The 17,490-nt window shown below is 16.7% G+C and overlaps 5 protein-coding genes across 5 annotated transcripts; 2 read left to right on the top strand and 3 right to left on the bottom strand.

Annotated features, from left to right (window-relative positions):
- Positions 1 to 979: 979 nt before the first annotated feature.
- On the bottom strand, positions 980 to 6,685 carry PRELSG_1029200 (cullin, putative; the record flags this gene model as incomplete). The annotated part of the gene is made up of 2 exons (XM_028677229.1): positions 980 to 1,001; positions 1,137 to 6,685. The coding sequence occupies 2 exons, from the start codon at positions 6,683 to 6,685 to the stop codon at positions 980 to 982; spliced, it is 5,571 nt and encodes a 1,856-aa protein (XP_028533639.1).
- A 1,573-nt stretch (positions 6,686 to 8,258) lies between these two features.
- Positions 8,259 to 10,871, bottom strand: PRELSG_1029300 (conserved Plasmodium protein, unknown function; the record flags this gene model as incomplete). The annotated part of the gene is made up of 1 exon (XM_028677230.1): positions 8,259 to 10,871. One exon carries the CDS (start codon positions 10,869 to 10,871, stop codon positions 8,259 to 8,261), a length of 2,613 nt encoding a protein of 870 aa, XP_028533640.1.
- A 1,859-nt stretch (positions 10,872 to 12,730) lies between these two features.
- Positions 12,731 to 14,218, top strand: IspE (4-diphosphocytidyl-2-C-methyl-D-erythritol kinase, putative; the record flags this gene model as incomplete). The annotated part of the gene is made up of 1 exon (XM_028677231.1): positions 12,731 to 14,218. One exon carries the CDS (start codon positions 12,731 to 12,733, stop codon positions 14,216 to 14,218), a length of 1,488 nt encoding a protein of 495 aa, XP_028533641.1.
- A 550-nt stretch (positions 14,219 to 14,768) lies between these two features.
- On the bottom strand, positions 14,769 to 16,093 carry PRELSG_1029500 (50S ribosomal protein L28, apicoplast, putative; the record flags this gene model as incomplete). The annotated part of the gene is made up of 5 exons (XM_028677232.1): positions 14,769 to 15,132; positions 15,240 to 15,361; positions 15,498 to 15,610; positions 15,751 to 15,799; positions 15,989 to 16,093. 5 exons carry the CDS (start codon positions 16,091 to 16,093, stop codon positions 14,769 to 14,771), a joined length of 753 nt encoding a protein of 250 aa, XP_028533642.1.
- Positions 16,094 to 16,976: 883 nt separating this feature from the next.
- PRELSG_1029600 (mitochondrial inner membrane TIM10 associated protein, putative) lies at positions 16,977 to 17,458 on the top strand (the record flags this gene model as incomplete). Its single annotated transcript, XM_028677233.1, has 3 exons — positions 16,977 to 17,048; positions 17,172 to 17,272; positions 17,383 to 17,458. 3 exons carry the CDS (start codon positions 16,977 to 16,979, stop codon positions 17,456 to 17,458), a joined length of 249 nt encoding a protein of 82 aa, XP_028533643.1.
- Between the last annotated feature and the right edge of the window lie 32 nt (positions 17,459 to 17,490).

The following is a 17,490-nucleotide window of genomic DNA, read 5'->3' on the forward strand; positions in this document are numbered from 1 at the left end:
TATTTATTAAACAAAATAAAATTAAAAAGAATATTATTACCATTTATCTTTTTATATGAACTGAAATATAATGTTTTTACATAAATTTTATTTTTTTTTGTTTTTATATATATTTTATGTAGTTCTTCGATAAATATTTTTAATTGATTATTTGTGCTTATTTTGGGGAATTTTTTTTTTAAATTTAATACGAATATTTTTAATAAAGAACATATATTTTTCTTTTAAGAAAAGCTTTTATGCAAAAAAAAAATATATTGTTTCATTTTTACCTTTTTTTTAATTTCTTAATTTTTTAAATTGATTTTTTTATAATTAATTCTATAAATTCGAATTTAACTTTTAAAATTTTTAGATTTAATTACTAGTATTATTTTATTGTATATCTGTCTAGTATTCATTTTTTAAAATCTCCTAATTCTAAAAATATATGCATTAAATATAATTCTAAATAATTTTAATTAATAGTTTACCTTTCCTTAAAATTAATATTGAGAAAATTTTTATTTTATTAAATGTATAGATATACTTTGATTTTGAAATATATATTTACAAATTACTGAATATTTATTATGAATTTAGAAGATTTAAATTTGCCATAAAATTAATGTATTTATTAAGAAAATAAAAACAAAAGCTTTAGTTTCTAGTTAGCATTTTTATCAAAGGTTCCATGTTCCAATAAAATGACGAAATTTTCTTTACTTAATAACTTAATACATTTTTGATGAATATTAATGATGATTTTAAAACAAAATTACTATATTGTAAAATTATAATATAATTTTATTTTTATGAAATCATAATGAAATTTACTTTTTCATATTTCCTAAAAAAAAATATATATAAAGTATATCCAAAAAATAATTATTTGTGATTCATGATTTTAAAATTATTTATTTTTTTTTGTAAATAAAATAAAGTAAAATAAAAAAAAAAAAATTTTATATACCTTTTCGGTTCCTTTAAATAATGTTCTTTATATATATTCAAGAATCCCACTAGAAAAAAAAAAAGTGATATTTTAAAAATAGCTATTAAAATTTTTTTGTTATTTTATATATATATATATATGTTGTTCTTATAATTATTTTATATTTTATTTTTTTAAAATAATTGTTTAAAATTTTATCAACCTTTCTGTCTTTTTCAAATAATCCATACTAATAAGATGAATAATAGAATTATTTATTTTTTCTGAATTTATATTTGAATGATTAAAATGTTTTTCTGTTTCATCAATTAAAAATTTTATATCAGTACTCCCATTTTTTTTAACATATTTAATTATATAGGCTTCAATTAAATATTGCTCATAAGTTAAGTGTTGTTCTGAATTGTAAATATAATTTTTTTTTTCTTTTTTAATTTTGGCTGGATCAATATGTTCGTCAATTATAAAAATTACTTCATTTTTTGAGGAGAAATTAAAATTTACATAATAAAGATCAATTGTATCATTATTTTTTTTTGATACTTCATTAAGTAATATTTTATATTTCATAACCAAAAGATTCAAAATGCTTTTAATATTTTCTCTTTTTATTTTTGTATGACCATGTATATAATTAATATCCAATTTATTACATATGATGGTTTGTTTACTACTTTCCTTCTTTTCTATATTGACGTTTATTTCTTGGTTATTTAATTGATTCACATTTTCATTTTCCACTTTTTTATTAAAAAGAAGAAGAATAGTTAAAACGTACATATGGCAATGTATGATATACTTTTTTTTATTTATTTCAAAAATAAGTTGTCCATATGATAAATGAAAAATCCATTCAATTTTTATATTATAATGGGTATTTAAAAGTTCTTCTGTAACTGAATTAATATAATTTTTTATATTATCATTTAATAAAATGTCTTCATATTTATCATATAACCAATTTATATTACGAAGAAATAGTATATTCGCATTTTTTCTGTCAACAGAAGATATTTTATTTAAATTACTGTTGTATTTTGTGAAATCACACATCATATTTTTCATACTGTATACATAATTATCACCTTCAATATTATTAAAGATTTTAATAATATACTTTTCAACGCTCTCATTGTTAATTTCATTAAATAAACGTTTTGTCAAAAATTTTCTACAATAATATTCTACTTCATTTTTATCTTCTATAAAATGAAAAATTTTGAAAATATCTTTTAGAAAACGTTTACAAAATTTTTTTTCTTTTTTATTTTTACAATAATAAATCATTGTAATGAAGTCATAAAAATTACATTGATTGTTATCATATGCATTTTTTCTTTTTACTGATAAATAAAAATTTACAAAACAATTAATATCTTTATAATGAGATAGGATTTTCTTGTTATTATTTTGTAATAATTTTAATGTACATAAAATTAGACTACTTTTCAGAAATGTTATAGAATAATTTTTATTTTCAAATATTTCATAATAATAATATTTATCAGAATTACTTTTTTTTTTTTTTAAATTATTATTAAGGAAATCTTTGTTATTACTAGTATTAATATTTTTGTTATCTTTAATCTTTTTTTTTTTATTTTTAATTTCATTTATACCTTTATTTTCGTGTACGTTTGTATTGAAGTTAGAGTATTTTTTATTACCTTCTTGGGATAAGTTATTATTTTTTTCTAAATGTTTACTTTTTGAAATAAACTCATTACCTTGTTCTTTTTTTATTAAATGAACTATGGAATTGTCTTCTTTATTGCTTTTCTTATTCATGATTATAATACTATTAAGATTATAATACTTCTTTTTAATAGTATGGTTATTGAAAAATTTTAGAAAACTTTTGTTCATGTCTACATTATTATCATAGCATGTTGAAAGATTTATTTCTTTAGCAAAAAAATCTAAAAATTTTGAAAAATAAAATGCTATATTATTATCTGCATTTACTATTTTAAAAATTGCTTTTTTATATGACAAAAAAAAAAATTCATCTTTATTGAAACAGTTATTTATTATAAATTTGTATTTATAATAAATGAAAATTAAACTAAATATGTAATGTAAAAAATAATAATCTTCCTCATTATTTAATAAAAAAAACAATAAATAGTAATCTACCGATTCACTTAATGTGCCTTTGTTCATTTTGTTTATGTCTAAATTTTCAGAACAATTTTTTGTTTCATTGTTTTTATATTTTAAGAAACAACTTTCATAACATTTCTTATTTTCTTCTTTTAAATTGAAATTTTTAAAGGTAATAGATAATTTATCATTTAAAATTTCATTGTAATTTTTATAATTTGGTATTTTATTACTATTTTTTTTTCCTTTTTTTTTATAATTAGAAGTTTCTTTATCTATATTATTTATTGGACTTTTTTTTATACTTTCATTGACTAAATACATATATTTTTCTTTGGTATAAACGTTTTTATTATTTTTTTTTACATTAAATTTATTAATGCTTTCTAAGTTATTTTTATTTTTGTATTTATTTTCAGGATATATTGCACCTTTATATTCTATGTTAGTATTTATGTTATTATTCAATGTAAAATTTTTATTGTTTGAAATGTACTTATCATGATCTTTCAATAAAATGGAAAATAAATCATTTAATTTGTTTTCAATAATTATTTTATCAGAGAAGTTACTATTTATTATATCTAAAAAGTTGTTCCATACCTTTTTAGGAAAAAAGATATAGTGATTTTTTAATTTTTCATTAAATTCACTTATTATAGCATCTTCGAATAAAGATAGAATATTTTGTTTGCAACTTTTTAAAACAGTGTTAATAATGGAATATAATTTTTGTAATTCATCATATTTCACCGTTTGGAAATAGTAAAATATCTCTTTTTTATATTTATTTAAAAACATAATAGAATGCTTTTTTGTAAAACTATTAGTTATAATATATTTCTTAAATGTATGAAAATTATTAAATATATGAAGCCCTTTATTAAAATATATTTTTTCAAACATTATATTAGTCATAAAATTAAGAAAATATGACAGATTCTTATATTCAATTATCTTATGCATAATGTTGGTAATATATATAAAATAGAATAACGAAAAATCAAATTCAAAGTAATTATAATAATAATTAATACCTAATAATTTATCTAAATAAAAAATTATTTGAAGAAAATTATATATTTCTTTTTTATGACTATTAAAAAAAGTATAATAATAAAATATGCATTTTTTGATAACCTTTTTTATAAAAACATTGTTTAAAATTAGTTCACTAAATAAAAAAATCCCTAAAGAATCAAAATGTAGCAATGTTTTTTTATGTTTTTTTCTCCTTACATGTTCTTTTATTTTTGATTCTTTTAAATTTTTTTTTGTGAAATTATGTCTACAATTTTTTATTATATACATATAATTTTTTTTTAAGAAATATTTTCTTTTGTACATCTTATTATTTATAAAGTTATCATACATGTAAGTGAAAATTTCATTTATATTTTTTAAATCGTTGATCCATTTTCTCCAAAAGAAAATCACTACATTATATAATTTTATATAATTTAAAAGAATATTATATTTGTATTTATAATTATAATTAAATTTACATGCTATTATTCTATAAATATTCATTAATATTTTATTAGTTATAATGATACACATTTTTTTTTCATTACATGTATAATAATTAATAGCATTTTCTTTTGTTTTTAAACACCTTTTTTTTATAATTTTATATATATTTTTATTATATTTATTAGAATTTATAAGGGAATAAATAATACTAAAATAATTCCATTCTGTTACATTTTTTAAAAAAGACAAACGATAAACTTCCTCTGAATTTTTTAAGAACATTAAAATACTATAAAATAGTATATTTATCTCTTTTAGAGGTATATTATATATATTGAATTGAATTGTAACTTTCTCCTTTTCTTCTGTACAGTTGCTCCAATTTTTTGTTACTTCATTTTCATCTTGTATATTTTCTATTAAAATATTTTTAATATTATTATCATTACTATAGTTCTCACTTTGAGTATAATCGTGTTTTTCATTATTTAAGAGATAATATTGCTTTTCTAATACATTTTTCTTAAGAAGTTTTGAATGATGTTTTATTATTTTTTTCAACGTAACTATTTTTTTCTTTAAAAAGAAATAAACATATTCATTAATACTTAATATATCTAAAAATTTACATATGGTTTTATTCATATCATCATTAAAAGTATACAATTGTTTTTTAATCATATAATAAAGAAGAAGGATATTATTAAAAACTCTATATTCAAATTTATTTTGCTTATTAAAATTAATAGTATGACTACTTATGTATCTTCCTATTAAAATGCATAAAGATATAATAGCGATTCGAATTATATTAGAAAATTGAGACAATTTATAATGAATTAGAAAATATATTAGATCTTTTATAATTATAATATTATGATTAACTTTGTTTCTAAAAATATGCTTATTTTCAATGGAATTTTTATTTCTCAGATAAATGGACGTTATATTATAATCTTCTATTGCTTTTTCTTTTTTATTTATTTTTGAATTAAATAATAAATTATTTTCAACGCTTAAACCGAATTTAAATATTTCATATAGGTCAATTTTTTTATAAATATTATCAGTTTTATTAAAATATAGAGCAAATTTTTGTGAAAAAGTGGCTGAATCATCAGAATTATAATATTCTTCTTGGTTTACTTCTTTATTTTTTTTTCCATCGAAAATATTATAATAATATTTTCTTTTATTAATATTACAAGATTTAGAATATAAATTTTCATAATTAAATTTTTTGTATTTTTGAATCATTTTATGATCATCTTTTAAAATATAAAATATATCATCCTTTTTTTCTTCATCGATTTCTTTGATGTATTTCAAATACACTTTTTCTTGGTATTTTTCATCATTAAAATGTATCTCGGTTAAATTTTCTAGGCATAAACATTGTAAATGAATAAAACTGTTTATATTATAATAGTAATCTTTTTGATCTATTAAATACTCTTTTTCTTTTAGAAACAAGCAATAAGAATATTTATAAAATAAATTTGTAATTTTATTACATATTCTATTTTTAAAATTATTTAAACATATATTATCTTTTCTATTGAAAATGGAGGTATCTTCAAGTTTTATGCAGTTGCTAAATAAAATATTTTTAAAATTTATTAAATTTTTAGAATATAAATAAGATTTAAAGAAAATTGAATGTTCATCATATATTTGATCATTAAAATAATTATTTTCATTATTTTCAAAAAATAATTTTAGATTATTAACAATCATAAATTTATCATATGAATATTTTTTATAATTTTTATTATTTAGTTCGTTCATTTTTTTTATGTGTATAAAATTATTACTACTTTTATTATAAGAAAAGTATAATTCTAAATCTCTATTTTCATTTCTGCTAAAAGAAAAGTTCATTTTATTGAGTTTCTGTGCACCATGTGTTGGAATCGACTTTTCATAATATAAATTGAATTCGTAAGATTTTAATATTTTATTTTTTATATGTATTATGTATTCATAAATAATATTATACAGTTCTACATAAAGCTTGTCGGAATAATCCTTATTAACTAGTTTATAAACGCATTTTTTTAAATGCTTGTAATCGATATCATTATAATTATAATTATTATTAAATATTTTTAATAAAGCTTCTTTTAAAATTTTAATGCATTCATATTCTTCATCTAAGCTAACTATTTTTTCCATAGTTCTAATAAAAATGATAAATTAAAAAAAAAGAATATATATATATATTATTTGTAAATAGAAATAAAAAAAATAAAAAATGGATATGTATATCCATTTTTTTTGTTATGTCGACTAATGGTGTTTAATAAATAATTAATATAATCATCATTCAGCATAAATAAAATAGTTAAATTGAGATAATATAATACAAAAAAATTTGAGAATGCATATATTTAATTTATATGAAATAATATTCTCTGTTTCATTTAAAATTACACATTATAAAGTGTCTTTGTAAAAAATTTTAAAGGTCTGTAAACATAAGTTTATGTATTTGTAAAATAGATTGACTATTAAAATTAATAGTTACATTGTTAAAAAAAAAATCTGAAATCTTGAATTTCATTAAATATTTTGTATGTGCAATTATATAAAATATTGTCCATATAAAAAAAGAAAAAAAAATCCATTTGGGTTTTTAAAATACACAAATATTTAATAAATTATTTTATTTCTTATAATAATATTATGTATAATACATAGGATTTATTCAAGGATTGAGAAATTTTTTTTTTTCTATGGGTGATAATATATTTCAGTTTCTACAACGCTATTAAAAATATAAATGATAAGAATAATAAACAAAACATATGTCTTTATTTTTAGAAACCTATCCCCCCCCCCAAAAGAAAAAAAAAAAAAGAGCAAAGTATGTTTTTACTAAAACATCAGAGTAATAATTATTATATATTATTAAGATTTAATTTTAGAAAAGGTTTCATTCAATGAATAGAACTTTATTAAAATTCTTTTAATTTTTCATAAGGTTATAATACATATAAAAAAGAATTTCAAAACTATAAAATGTGTCCATTCTTTTTATATATTTCATCCTATATCAATATCTTTCTATTCATGATTTATTTTTGTATGTGTCAAATTACATTATTTCAGAATTTTCATAAATATACATTTAAATTTTTTTTTAAAAAATATAAACAAAAAAAAAAGAAAAAAGAAAAATGAAAAAAGAAAAAAGAAAGATAGAAAAGAAAAAAAACTAAAAACAATAAACAAAAAAATAAGTCTTATAAAATGAAAACGTCTTTTGCACATAATATGCATTCGCCAGAAGAAATAATGAATTGAATAAAAAAAAAAAAAAAAAAAAAATTATATTTTAAGCCAAAAATATGCCATAAGAAAATAAAAATTTTAAGTGATTTTTTATGTAACCCTTTAAAATTATTTTTACATGGCACATTTATGTTTCATATTATATATTTAATATATAATAATTTTTTATTACATCTATTTTTTTAATGTATGATTTTTTTTTTTTTTTCCTTATTTTAAATGTATAAATATATATATATATATATATTATTCTAATGTATTATAATAAAAAATTTACATAATGGTGAGATACATATGACACTTTTTTTTATGAAGAATAAAAATAATTTAATTACATCAAAGAGAATAATAACAAATAAATTATTTAATTATGTTGATTAATGTTTTACAATATATATTTTTCTTTTTTCTTTTTTGTTCTTTTTTTTGTTTGTACTTGTTAGCATTTACTTTTTTAAAAATTAACACTTTTATCAAGACTTGAAAGAATAGAAGAAATTTCTTTTAAGGTTTGTTTTATAACACAAACAGGAAGATTAAAATAATAAACAGAATTTAATTTATTTTGTGATGAAAAATTGTTATTTTTTTTGTTAGCAAATCTAGGTGTTAGACCTTTTGGTATTTTTATACTCTTTTCTTTAACTTTTTGATTTTTTTTGGTATTTGTCAAAATTCCTAACTCTTCAAAATGCTCAATTGCTTGATCAATAGTATTTCCTTCTAATATATCTTTTATGCAAGAAGTTTCTGATAATTGACTACATATAGCCCTAAAGCATTTTTTTATATCATAATAAGTTATTTCAATATTTTTTTTAATTTCATTTTTCGATATATCTTCTTGATCCTCATCATCTAGATTTAAATGTGTGTCGTTTATTACATTGCAAGAAGCATACAAACATATTTTTTGAATTAAAGGCAGACTTTGAATTTTAAATAAAATATCTTTATGTTCTTCTAAAGGTATTTTATCGGTAATTTTTTTTATATCTGATATCATTACTGTATTGTTATTTGGCATAGATAAGAAATTTTCATATTTGTTTTCTATGCTTTTTATTTGGTTATCAATAATTAAATCAAAAGATTCTAATTTTTCTACATTTATATTATTAAGTATATCTTCTTTATCTCTAAAATAAAGGATATTGCTATCATCTTCATTTTTATATAATACTTTAAAGGGGCTTTCATAGTACTGTTTAGGTGTATACTGACTATAATTATAAAGTGATTCATTGCCATTTGCATTAAAATTTTTTCTTATTAATATTTCACTTAAAGTTTCATTATTGTTTTGTATTTTTATGATTTCCTTTTTTAAGGTTTCATAACCAAAAGTATTCTCATTTTTTAAATCAGTAAATTTTAATTTTTGAGCATCTTTACTGAATTTACTTTCCATATTATAATCTCTATTATGAAGTAATGGAGTTTCATTTTTCTCTAAGAAAAAAGTATCACTAATATCTTCATTATAAATATTAGTTTCATTCGCATTATTACTACCCATTTTTAATTTTTTATTCGTTCTACTTAATGAGTCCTTATCATCTTTTTCCCTTTTTTTGGAATTTGCTCTTTTATTTGTAGATAATTCTATGTCATTATTATTTTCCCTCGAAGATTTTTGATCATTGGTAAATTCTTTTTTTTTGTCATCTTTACATTGGTTATTTAGTAGAAGACATAAATTCCTTTTTTCTTGATTATTAAAAATCTTATTCATTAAAATTTCTTCTTTTAACTTAATTAAATTTCTTTTTCTCTCTTCTAAATCTGATCTCTTATCAGAGAAAACCCTTAAAATTGCATCGAAGCAAGATCTAATATCACCATTTCTATTTGAAATTTGTCTAACATGTATATTTAAAGATACTCCCTTGAAAATTTTATTAACAAATTCATCTTCTAAGGAGTTTAATTTATTTTTTATAATATTCATAAATTGTTTCTCATTATAAGGTTTATAAATAATTTGATTGATTTTTAAATGGGTATAATCTTTTATTAAATCTAGACTATTGGCAATACCTACTAATATTATCTTACATTTAGTATTTTGAGAGCATTCAAATAAAACTTTAACTACGTCTTCATTATAATTTTTATTATGTGTTTTTGCTCTTAATTCCATCCTCACATTTTTGACTGCAATAAAATCTAATTCATCTACAATTACTATTTTTAAATTATTTAATTTACTTGTGTAATTAATAAATAATTTTTTAACTTCTTCTAATCCATTCAAGTTATATTTTTGTTTAATATTATTTAATATAGATTTCCTGTCTTTATTTAATATTTGCTGTAAAATATCAACAAAAATGTCATATGGTTTTTCGCTATTAGAGCAAGAAACATAAAAATATGATGAATCAATATTTTTATAATGTTCCATTTTTTCTTTTTTTTTTTGCTTTTTTTCTTTTTCTATTTCATTAATTATATAAAATATGCTGTAGGTTTTTCCTTGCCCACTAGGACCTGTTAAAAATATTCCATCACTTTTAAAATTATTTGAACATTTTTTTAAGATAGTTCTAATTTCATTTATTTCTTCTTCTCTTCCTACATCACTATCAAAATCTTTTGAATCTAAAAGTGATTTAGATTTATCATAAAATTCTATATATTTATCACAGTCATATATATCATCAATAAGTTTTTTTTCTATTTCATCTAGTTTTTTCATTGCATTTTCTATTTTTTCTATATTTTTTTCAATTATTTTAGTGTCTATTGGTATTTCTTTATTTTTAATTATTCCGTTTTCATTTAATTTTTGTTCATCTATTTTATATTTTTTACTTATTTCTAGGTTATCATTTGCTTCATTGGCTTCTTTATTCACTTTTATTAATTTAGTATGTTTTCTTTTGTCTTTTATATCGTCATTACTTGTTCTTAGATTTAATTTACTTCTGTTTTTATTTTCAGCTTTTTCAGAATTATTAGATTCATTACAATACATTTTATTATTTTTTATTTTTTTGCATAATTCATTTTCTTTCATTTTATTTTTATTTAAGTTTATACAAGTTACATTATTTATTTTCATTTTTTATTTAAAAGTTAAAAAAAGAAAAAAAAAAAAAATACTTATATTTACAATTATATATAAATATTTACTTATTTAAAAAAATAATAAAGAATTTAAATGTTTTATATTTGACATATGTTCATAATTTTTTAGATTTTAACAAAAGTTATTAACTTTAAAATATTGACAAAAAATATTGTTATATATTTTAGGATGTGCTTTTACAACTGTCTTATAATAACATTATTTTAAAAAAGAAAATTGAAGAACGAAATATATATAAATATAATATTTATCTTATGAAAAAATAAAGTAAACTGAAAATTTTCGTAACATTGAAATAACATAAATGTTTATATATATATATATGCATTTCAATGTATTTAAAATTTACTAAAATGTGTTGATGATATTTAGTTTTTTAAGGTTATAGGAATAACTTTATTTTTTTGTTGTAATATGCAAATAGTTTAACGATTAAAAAAAAAATAATGTTATTTTATTATTATACATCTATTTTGTCCATTGCTCTTTTATATTATTTTAAAAATATTTAAAAAAAAAATATATAATGCAATTATTATTATATTTATTGAAAATAAAATAAAGCCATACAATTAAAAATAAATTTAATAAGAATAATGCCAAAAAAATATATATATATATATATATATATATGTATATAATAAGGAGATAATTAAAATATAATTTTGAGTTTTCTTATATTTAAAAAAAAAAAAAAATTAATTAAAAACTTATTCTTTTTTTTTCTTGTCAAATATATTTTACTTATATATAAAATAAGTTTATATATAAAAAAAAAAATAATTTTTTTTATAAAAATTAAAAAAAAAGACACAATATTTTAATAATAATATATTGTAAATTATTTAAAAAAATACAAAATATATATTTATATAAAAAATTATATTGATACAAATATATATACAGTAATATGCTTATATACTGATATACAAATGTTTCATTATTTGTATTAATTTTTCTATTTTATTATATATATATTTTTTTAAATAAGCAAGATATATTTTGTTCATAAAAGTAACTTTTTATCATTATAAAATTAAAAAAAAAAATAATTAAAAGATATATTAATAAAGAATAAATATATATACATAAATTTATATATATATATATATATATATATATATATATATATATATATATATATATATACCTATATATATATATATATATATATATATATATATATATATATATATATATATATGTAGGTATATGTAATAAATTGTAATATTTGTATATGATATATATATTATTATATTTTATTATATTTATATTTAAAAAAATTACGATTACTAAGACAAGTATAAGCTTTAAGTTAAAATATTTTTTTTAAAAAAACATCAATGCATCATGATTGTTTTATATAAAAATTAAGTTTTGTTTTCTTTGTATAAAAATATATATATTTTTTTTTTTTTATCATTTTTGATATAAAAAAATTATAAGACTTTAAAAAAAAAAAAAAAAAAAAGATACAAAAATATATAAAAGAAAAAAAATGGAAATGTAAAAAAATAAAATATATAGAAAGATGGTATTAAAAAAAAAAAAATATGAAAAGTAATATTTACTAAAGCATTTTATTTCATTGAATAATTATAAAAAAAAAAAAAAAATTAGAAGAACAATAATTCTATATTTAAAAAAATATGGGAATTTTTTTCAATGAATAGTTTAAAGAAATTATAGAAAAATAATTAAATGAATTTGTAAACTAAAATAAATATAAGTTTCTAAAAGTAATAAATTTAAAAAAAGTATATATATTTCAAAATATAAATTTTTTTTTTTTTAGGAAAATACTTTTTAAATAAAATTGTAAACCGAAGAGTATGAAATTTTCTATAAATATAAATGCAATCATATTTCTTTTTATTAATTTGGTTTTTTTTAATTTAGCTCATAAAAATGTTTTGAATAAAAATAGTGTAGTAACAATAAAAAAACTTAAAAATTCTAAAAGAAAATTATCAAATTTTTATTTTATTAATCAAAATAGAAAAATCAGTAATAAGGTATTCCTTAAAAAAAACACTAAAAGTAATTTAAATCAAAATGCAAATTATGAAGTAAAAGAAAAAATCAATTTAGATACGGATGAAAGAATATATAATGATGAATTTTTCTATAAAAAAGGAAATGTGTTATGTAGTAAAAAAATGAAATTAATATTACACGTATTAAATAGAACAAAGTGGTTTGATTTCAAATTTTTTTCTCCATCTAAAATTAATTTATTTTTAAGATTAAAAGGGAAAAAAGGGAGTTACAATGATATATCAACCTTAATACATTCAATCAATTTAGGTGATGATCTTTTTATAACAATATTAAATAAAGAAAACCAAACAAAATTGAGAGATTTATTATACCCATGTTCTTCTGGTGATTTCTTAACTATAAAAAAAAATAAAGAATACGAAATTAAACATAAAAATATCTCATCTGTGAAAGAAAAAGATTTATATTATAACAATTATCCATTAAATGACGATAATATAATTATAAAAATTTTAAAAAAATTCAGGGAAAATTTAAATATAAGTGATGATATAAAATTCTTAATTCATGTAAAAAAAAGGATACCTATATTCAGTGGATTAGGAGGAGGATCATCTAATGGTGCTACACTTTTTTATTTTTTAGAAAAACATTTTTATAAGTATTTAAAGGTGGATGAATTAAAAAATGATTTTATAAAAGAAATTGGTAGTGACATATCTTTTTTTAAAAGCTCAGGTTTTGCATATTGTACAGGTAAAGGTAATGATATAATTGATTTAAAGAGTGTTTTTTCTGATATCTTAAAAGACAGAATTTATTTATTCAAATTTAATAAAGGCTTATCAACAAAAGTAGTTTACGAAAATGTTAATTATAACAAAATAATACAATATAATCCAATTAACTTATTAGAATATATTATTAATTCAAATAAGTTCACTAAAATTATTGAAGAAAAAGAAAAAACATATATGAAATCATTTGTTAATTTGGAAAGTAAACAACTACAAAATATATTTATAAATGATTTAGAACATTCAGCTTTCTTTTTAGAGAAAAAGATAAAAGAAATTAAAGAAATGCTAATTGATAAAAATATTTTTGATGTTGTAACAATGAGTGGGAGTGGTTCAGCATTGTTTGCATTACCAAAAAATAACATTAATTTAAATTTAGAAAAAATTAAAATTAAAAATTTAATTAATGATTTAAAGAAAAAATTAAATGTAAATGTAAAAGTATATTTATGTAAAATTTTGAGAAAAAATGAAAATATTTGGTATAAACCAAATGAAATTGCAAAAGCAATAAAATAAAATAATATATTTATTTAAAAAAAAAAAAAAAAATTTTTAAATTATAAAAGAAAAATATCTCCATAAAAAAATGAATAATATATATATATATATAATTAAGAAAAATTTTTTTAATTTTTTTGTTTTGACTTTATGTCAATTATTGTTAAATATTACTTCATTTTTTTTTTATTCAATTTTTGATTTTATTTGTAAATATAATGAAAACAATAGTTATCATTTTATTGTTTTTTTTTTTTTTTTTTTTTTTCATAGTTGCTTTAAATTCCTTATCTTTTATTATGTTGTTTTTTTAAATTTATTTGTTTCAATTATTTTAATTTTGTTAAAATATTTATATTTATCACTTAATTTTTGAATGGATATATTTTTTGGCTTATTAAAACTTTTTAATACACATAAAACAGCTTATCAAAATAAAGTATAATTTCCTATTATTTTATTTGTTTATTTTTTGTAATATTTGATTTTAACATATAAATTTTATTAATATTTCATTAAATTTTTAAAATATTTGTTTTTTTTATTCTGCTTACATGAATTCATTACCTTAATTATTTAAATTTAAATTCTTCATTATTTTATCTGCATCTTCATAAATTTCATTTGGTTTTTCATTTAATTTATCATTTTCATTGATATCATTTTTTTTTTTTTTTTTCCTTAAAGAGTATCCAGCATCAAATTTCTTTTTGCTTAAATCTAAATTAAATTTTTTACAACAGTAATTTAAACCGTATTTTTTTATTGTCTTTAATCCCTTTGCACTAACTTTTAATTTTACAAACCTATTTTCTTCTTCAAAAAAAATTCTTTTTTTAATTAAATTCAACCTTTGTATTCTATGTGTTCTTATACCTGACTTTGAAATTTTACGAGCATTCCAATTGTCCATTTTTTTTAGAATCATACACCTTTTTTTTTTTTTTTTTTAATAAAGGAAAAATTGGTATGTATATATACACATATAAATTTAAAAAATTTTTCTTTTTCTTTTTTTTTAAATAAAAATAGTTCTTACCTCCTTATTGGTAACTTAATTTCTTTAAGAGGTAACATCGTAACTTTATTGATTCTTTTTTTTCCCTTAAATCCGTAATGTCTTGCTATTGATGATGTTCCTTTCATTCTATATTTTTTAATCTAATAAGGAAATATTAAATAAAAAAATAAAATTAAACTAGATGGATGAATTAAAAAAAAAAAAAAAAAAAAAAACATAAAAATTAATACAAAATATATAAACTAAATTTCTATACTCATATATTTTTTAAATTACTTCTAGTGCTTCTTTATGCCTTTTTTTTGTATATAATGAAAATTTTGAAGCATGAGATGTTTTATAAAAATAATTATTTTTAAATATTTGTTGTTTCCTAATATATAATTTTACTATTTCAGGAACAAAAAAAAGGAAAAAGGAAAAAGAAAAATAATAAAAAATTTAATTTCAAAAGAATAATTATTTAATTTAATTTTCAAATTATTTTCTGAGTTTTTTATTTTTTTATTTTTTTATTTTTTTGGTATACCATAAAAGTTCTTTTGAAAATTTATTCTTTTAGTTTCATATTTGTTAATCTATAAGAAATATAACATAAAAAAAAAAAAAAAAAGAATTTTCTATTAATATAATTTCTAATTATTTTTATTTTTTTTTATTTTTATTTTAGACAATTTATTATATTAATTTATTCTATTAATATTTCGTTCTTATAGTTATGCATATATTTGTAAAATATAATTATTAAAAATATATAAAATTATAACTGTTGAATGCCCATAAAGTAATATTGAATTTATGTTAATTATTATATATAGTATATACACATTTTTTGTTAAGTTAAATATTTTATTAATTGTTTTACTTCGCATTATTTTTTTTTTCTAAAATAACGATAATTTAAATCTCATTTAGAATAAAAAAAAAAAAAAAAAAAGCTACACAAAAATATTATAAAATTTAAATATCAACGTCATTTTGTTAATTATATTATATAACAAAAAATATATGTAATTATAATTTCACACATAGATATATATTATTTGAGTATTGTTGTAAAAACATCAAAACTTTTTTATTCTTTTTGTTTCTCTTATAGAGAAAAATATATATTTTAAATATATATAATTATTTAAATAAAAAAATACAAAAAAAAAAAATTTTAGAATAACTATCTTCATTTAATTATATTTATTTTATTTTTTTTTTATATTTTATTTTTTATTTTTAAATTCAATTAATGTTCGCATATATTTTATGAATATTTTTCTTTGTTATATTTTAAATATGCATTTTGTATTTATATATTTTTGAGATAATTTAATCAATTTTTATATATATTTTTTTTTAACATGATCTTATTTTTTCTTGTTTTTAATTTAGTTTATTTATTAGGAATTAAATTTTAAATTTCTATTTTTTAAATTTTTTGTTTGTAGCATAAGCTTTAATATCATTGAACTTTTTTTTTTTTTTTTAACGCATTTTTATTTTTAATTTATATATATTCCTTTATATTATATATAATACAATTATATTACTTTTTCTTTACGTTTTATTAAAGCTTCTTAAATAACGTAAAAATTCTTGCTGTTACAATATAAGATTTAAATTTTTCTTTTTATTTTTATAAGGCTATTAAAATACGTTTGAGTAAAGAATTTTAAAAATATAATGAAGAATATTATTATTTATACTTTTTTTTATTTTTAAATTATACATTTTTTTTATATAAATTTCAAAAAAAATTTTAAAATGGATAATCCACGTAGTATGGAAGATGCTCAGAATGCTTTAGGAATGATGATATATCAGATATTAAATAATGTTATTTTTTAATTATAAATTTATATATATTAAATAAAATTTTGAATATATTTTATTAGATATTTACATAATTTTTCTTTTCGAATATATATATATATATATGTCTACCTTTCTTATTTTTAGCAAGTACGAAAAACTTGTTTTGAAAAATGTTTTGGTCAGAAGTTTTCTGAACAGATGGGGAAAAATGAACAAATATGTTTAGCTAAATGCATGGATAGAATGTTAATAAATAAATAAGGATTTTTATTTTTTTTTCTTTTTAAATTAATTTATATGGAAATATTAATTTTTATTTAATTTATAATCATTTTTTTTTTTTTTTTTTATTTAGGTATGAAGCACACACTATTGTAACTAAAGCATCTACTGAAATATCTCAAAATTTAAATATTGATACGAATTTTTAAATTTTATATAAAAAATAAATTGAAATGTTTTT

The sequence above is a fragment of the Plasmodium relictum genome, assembly GCF_900005765.1.
Source record: "Plasmodium relictum strain SGS1 genome assembly, chromosome: 10".
NCBI lineage: Eukaryota > Apicomplexa > Aconoidasida > Haemosporida > Plasmodiidae > Plasmodium > Plasmodium relictum.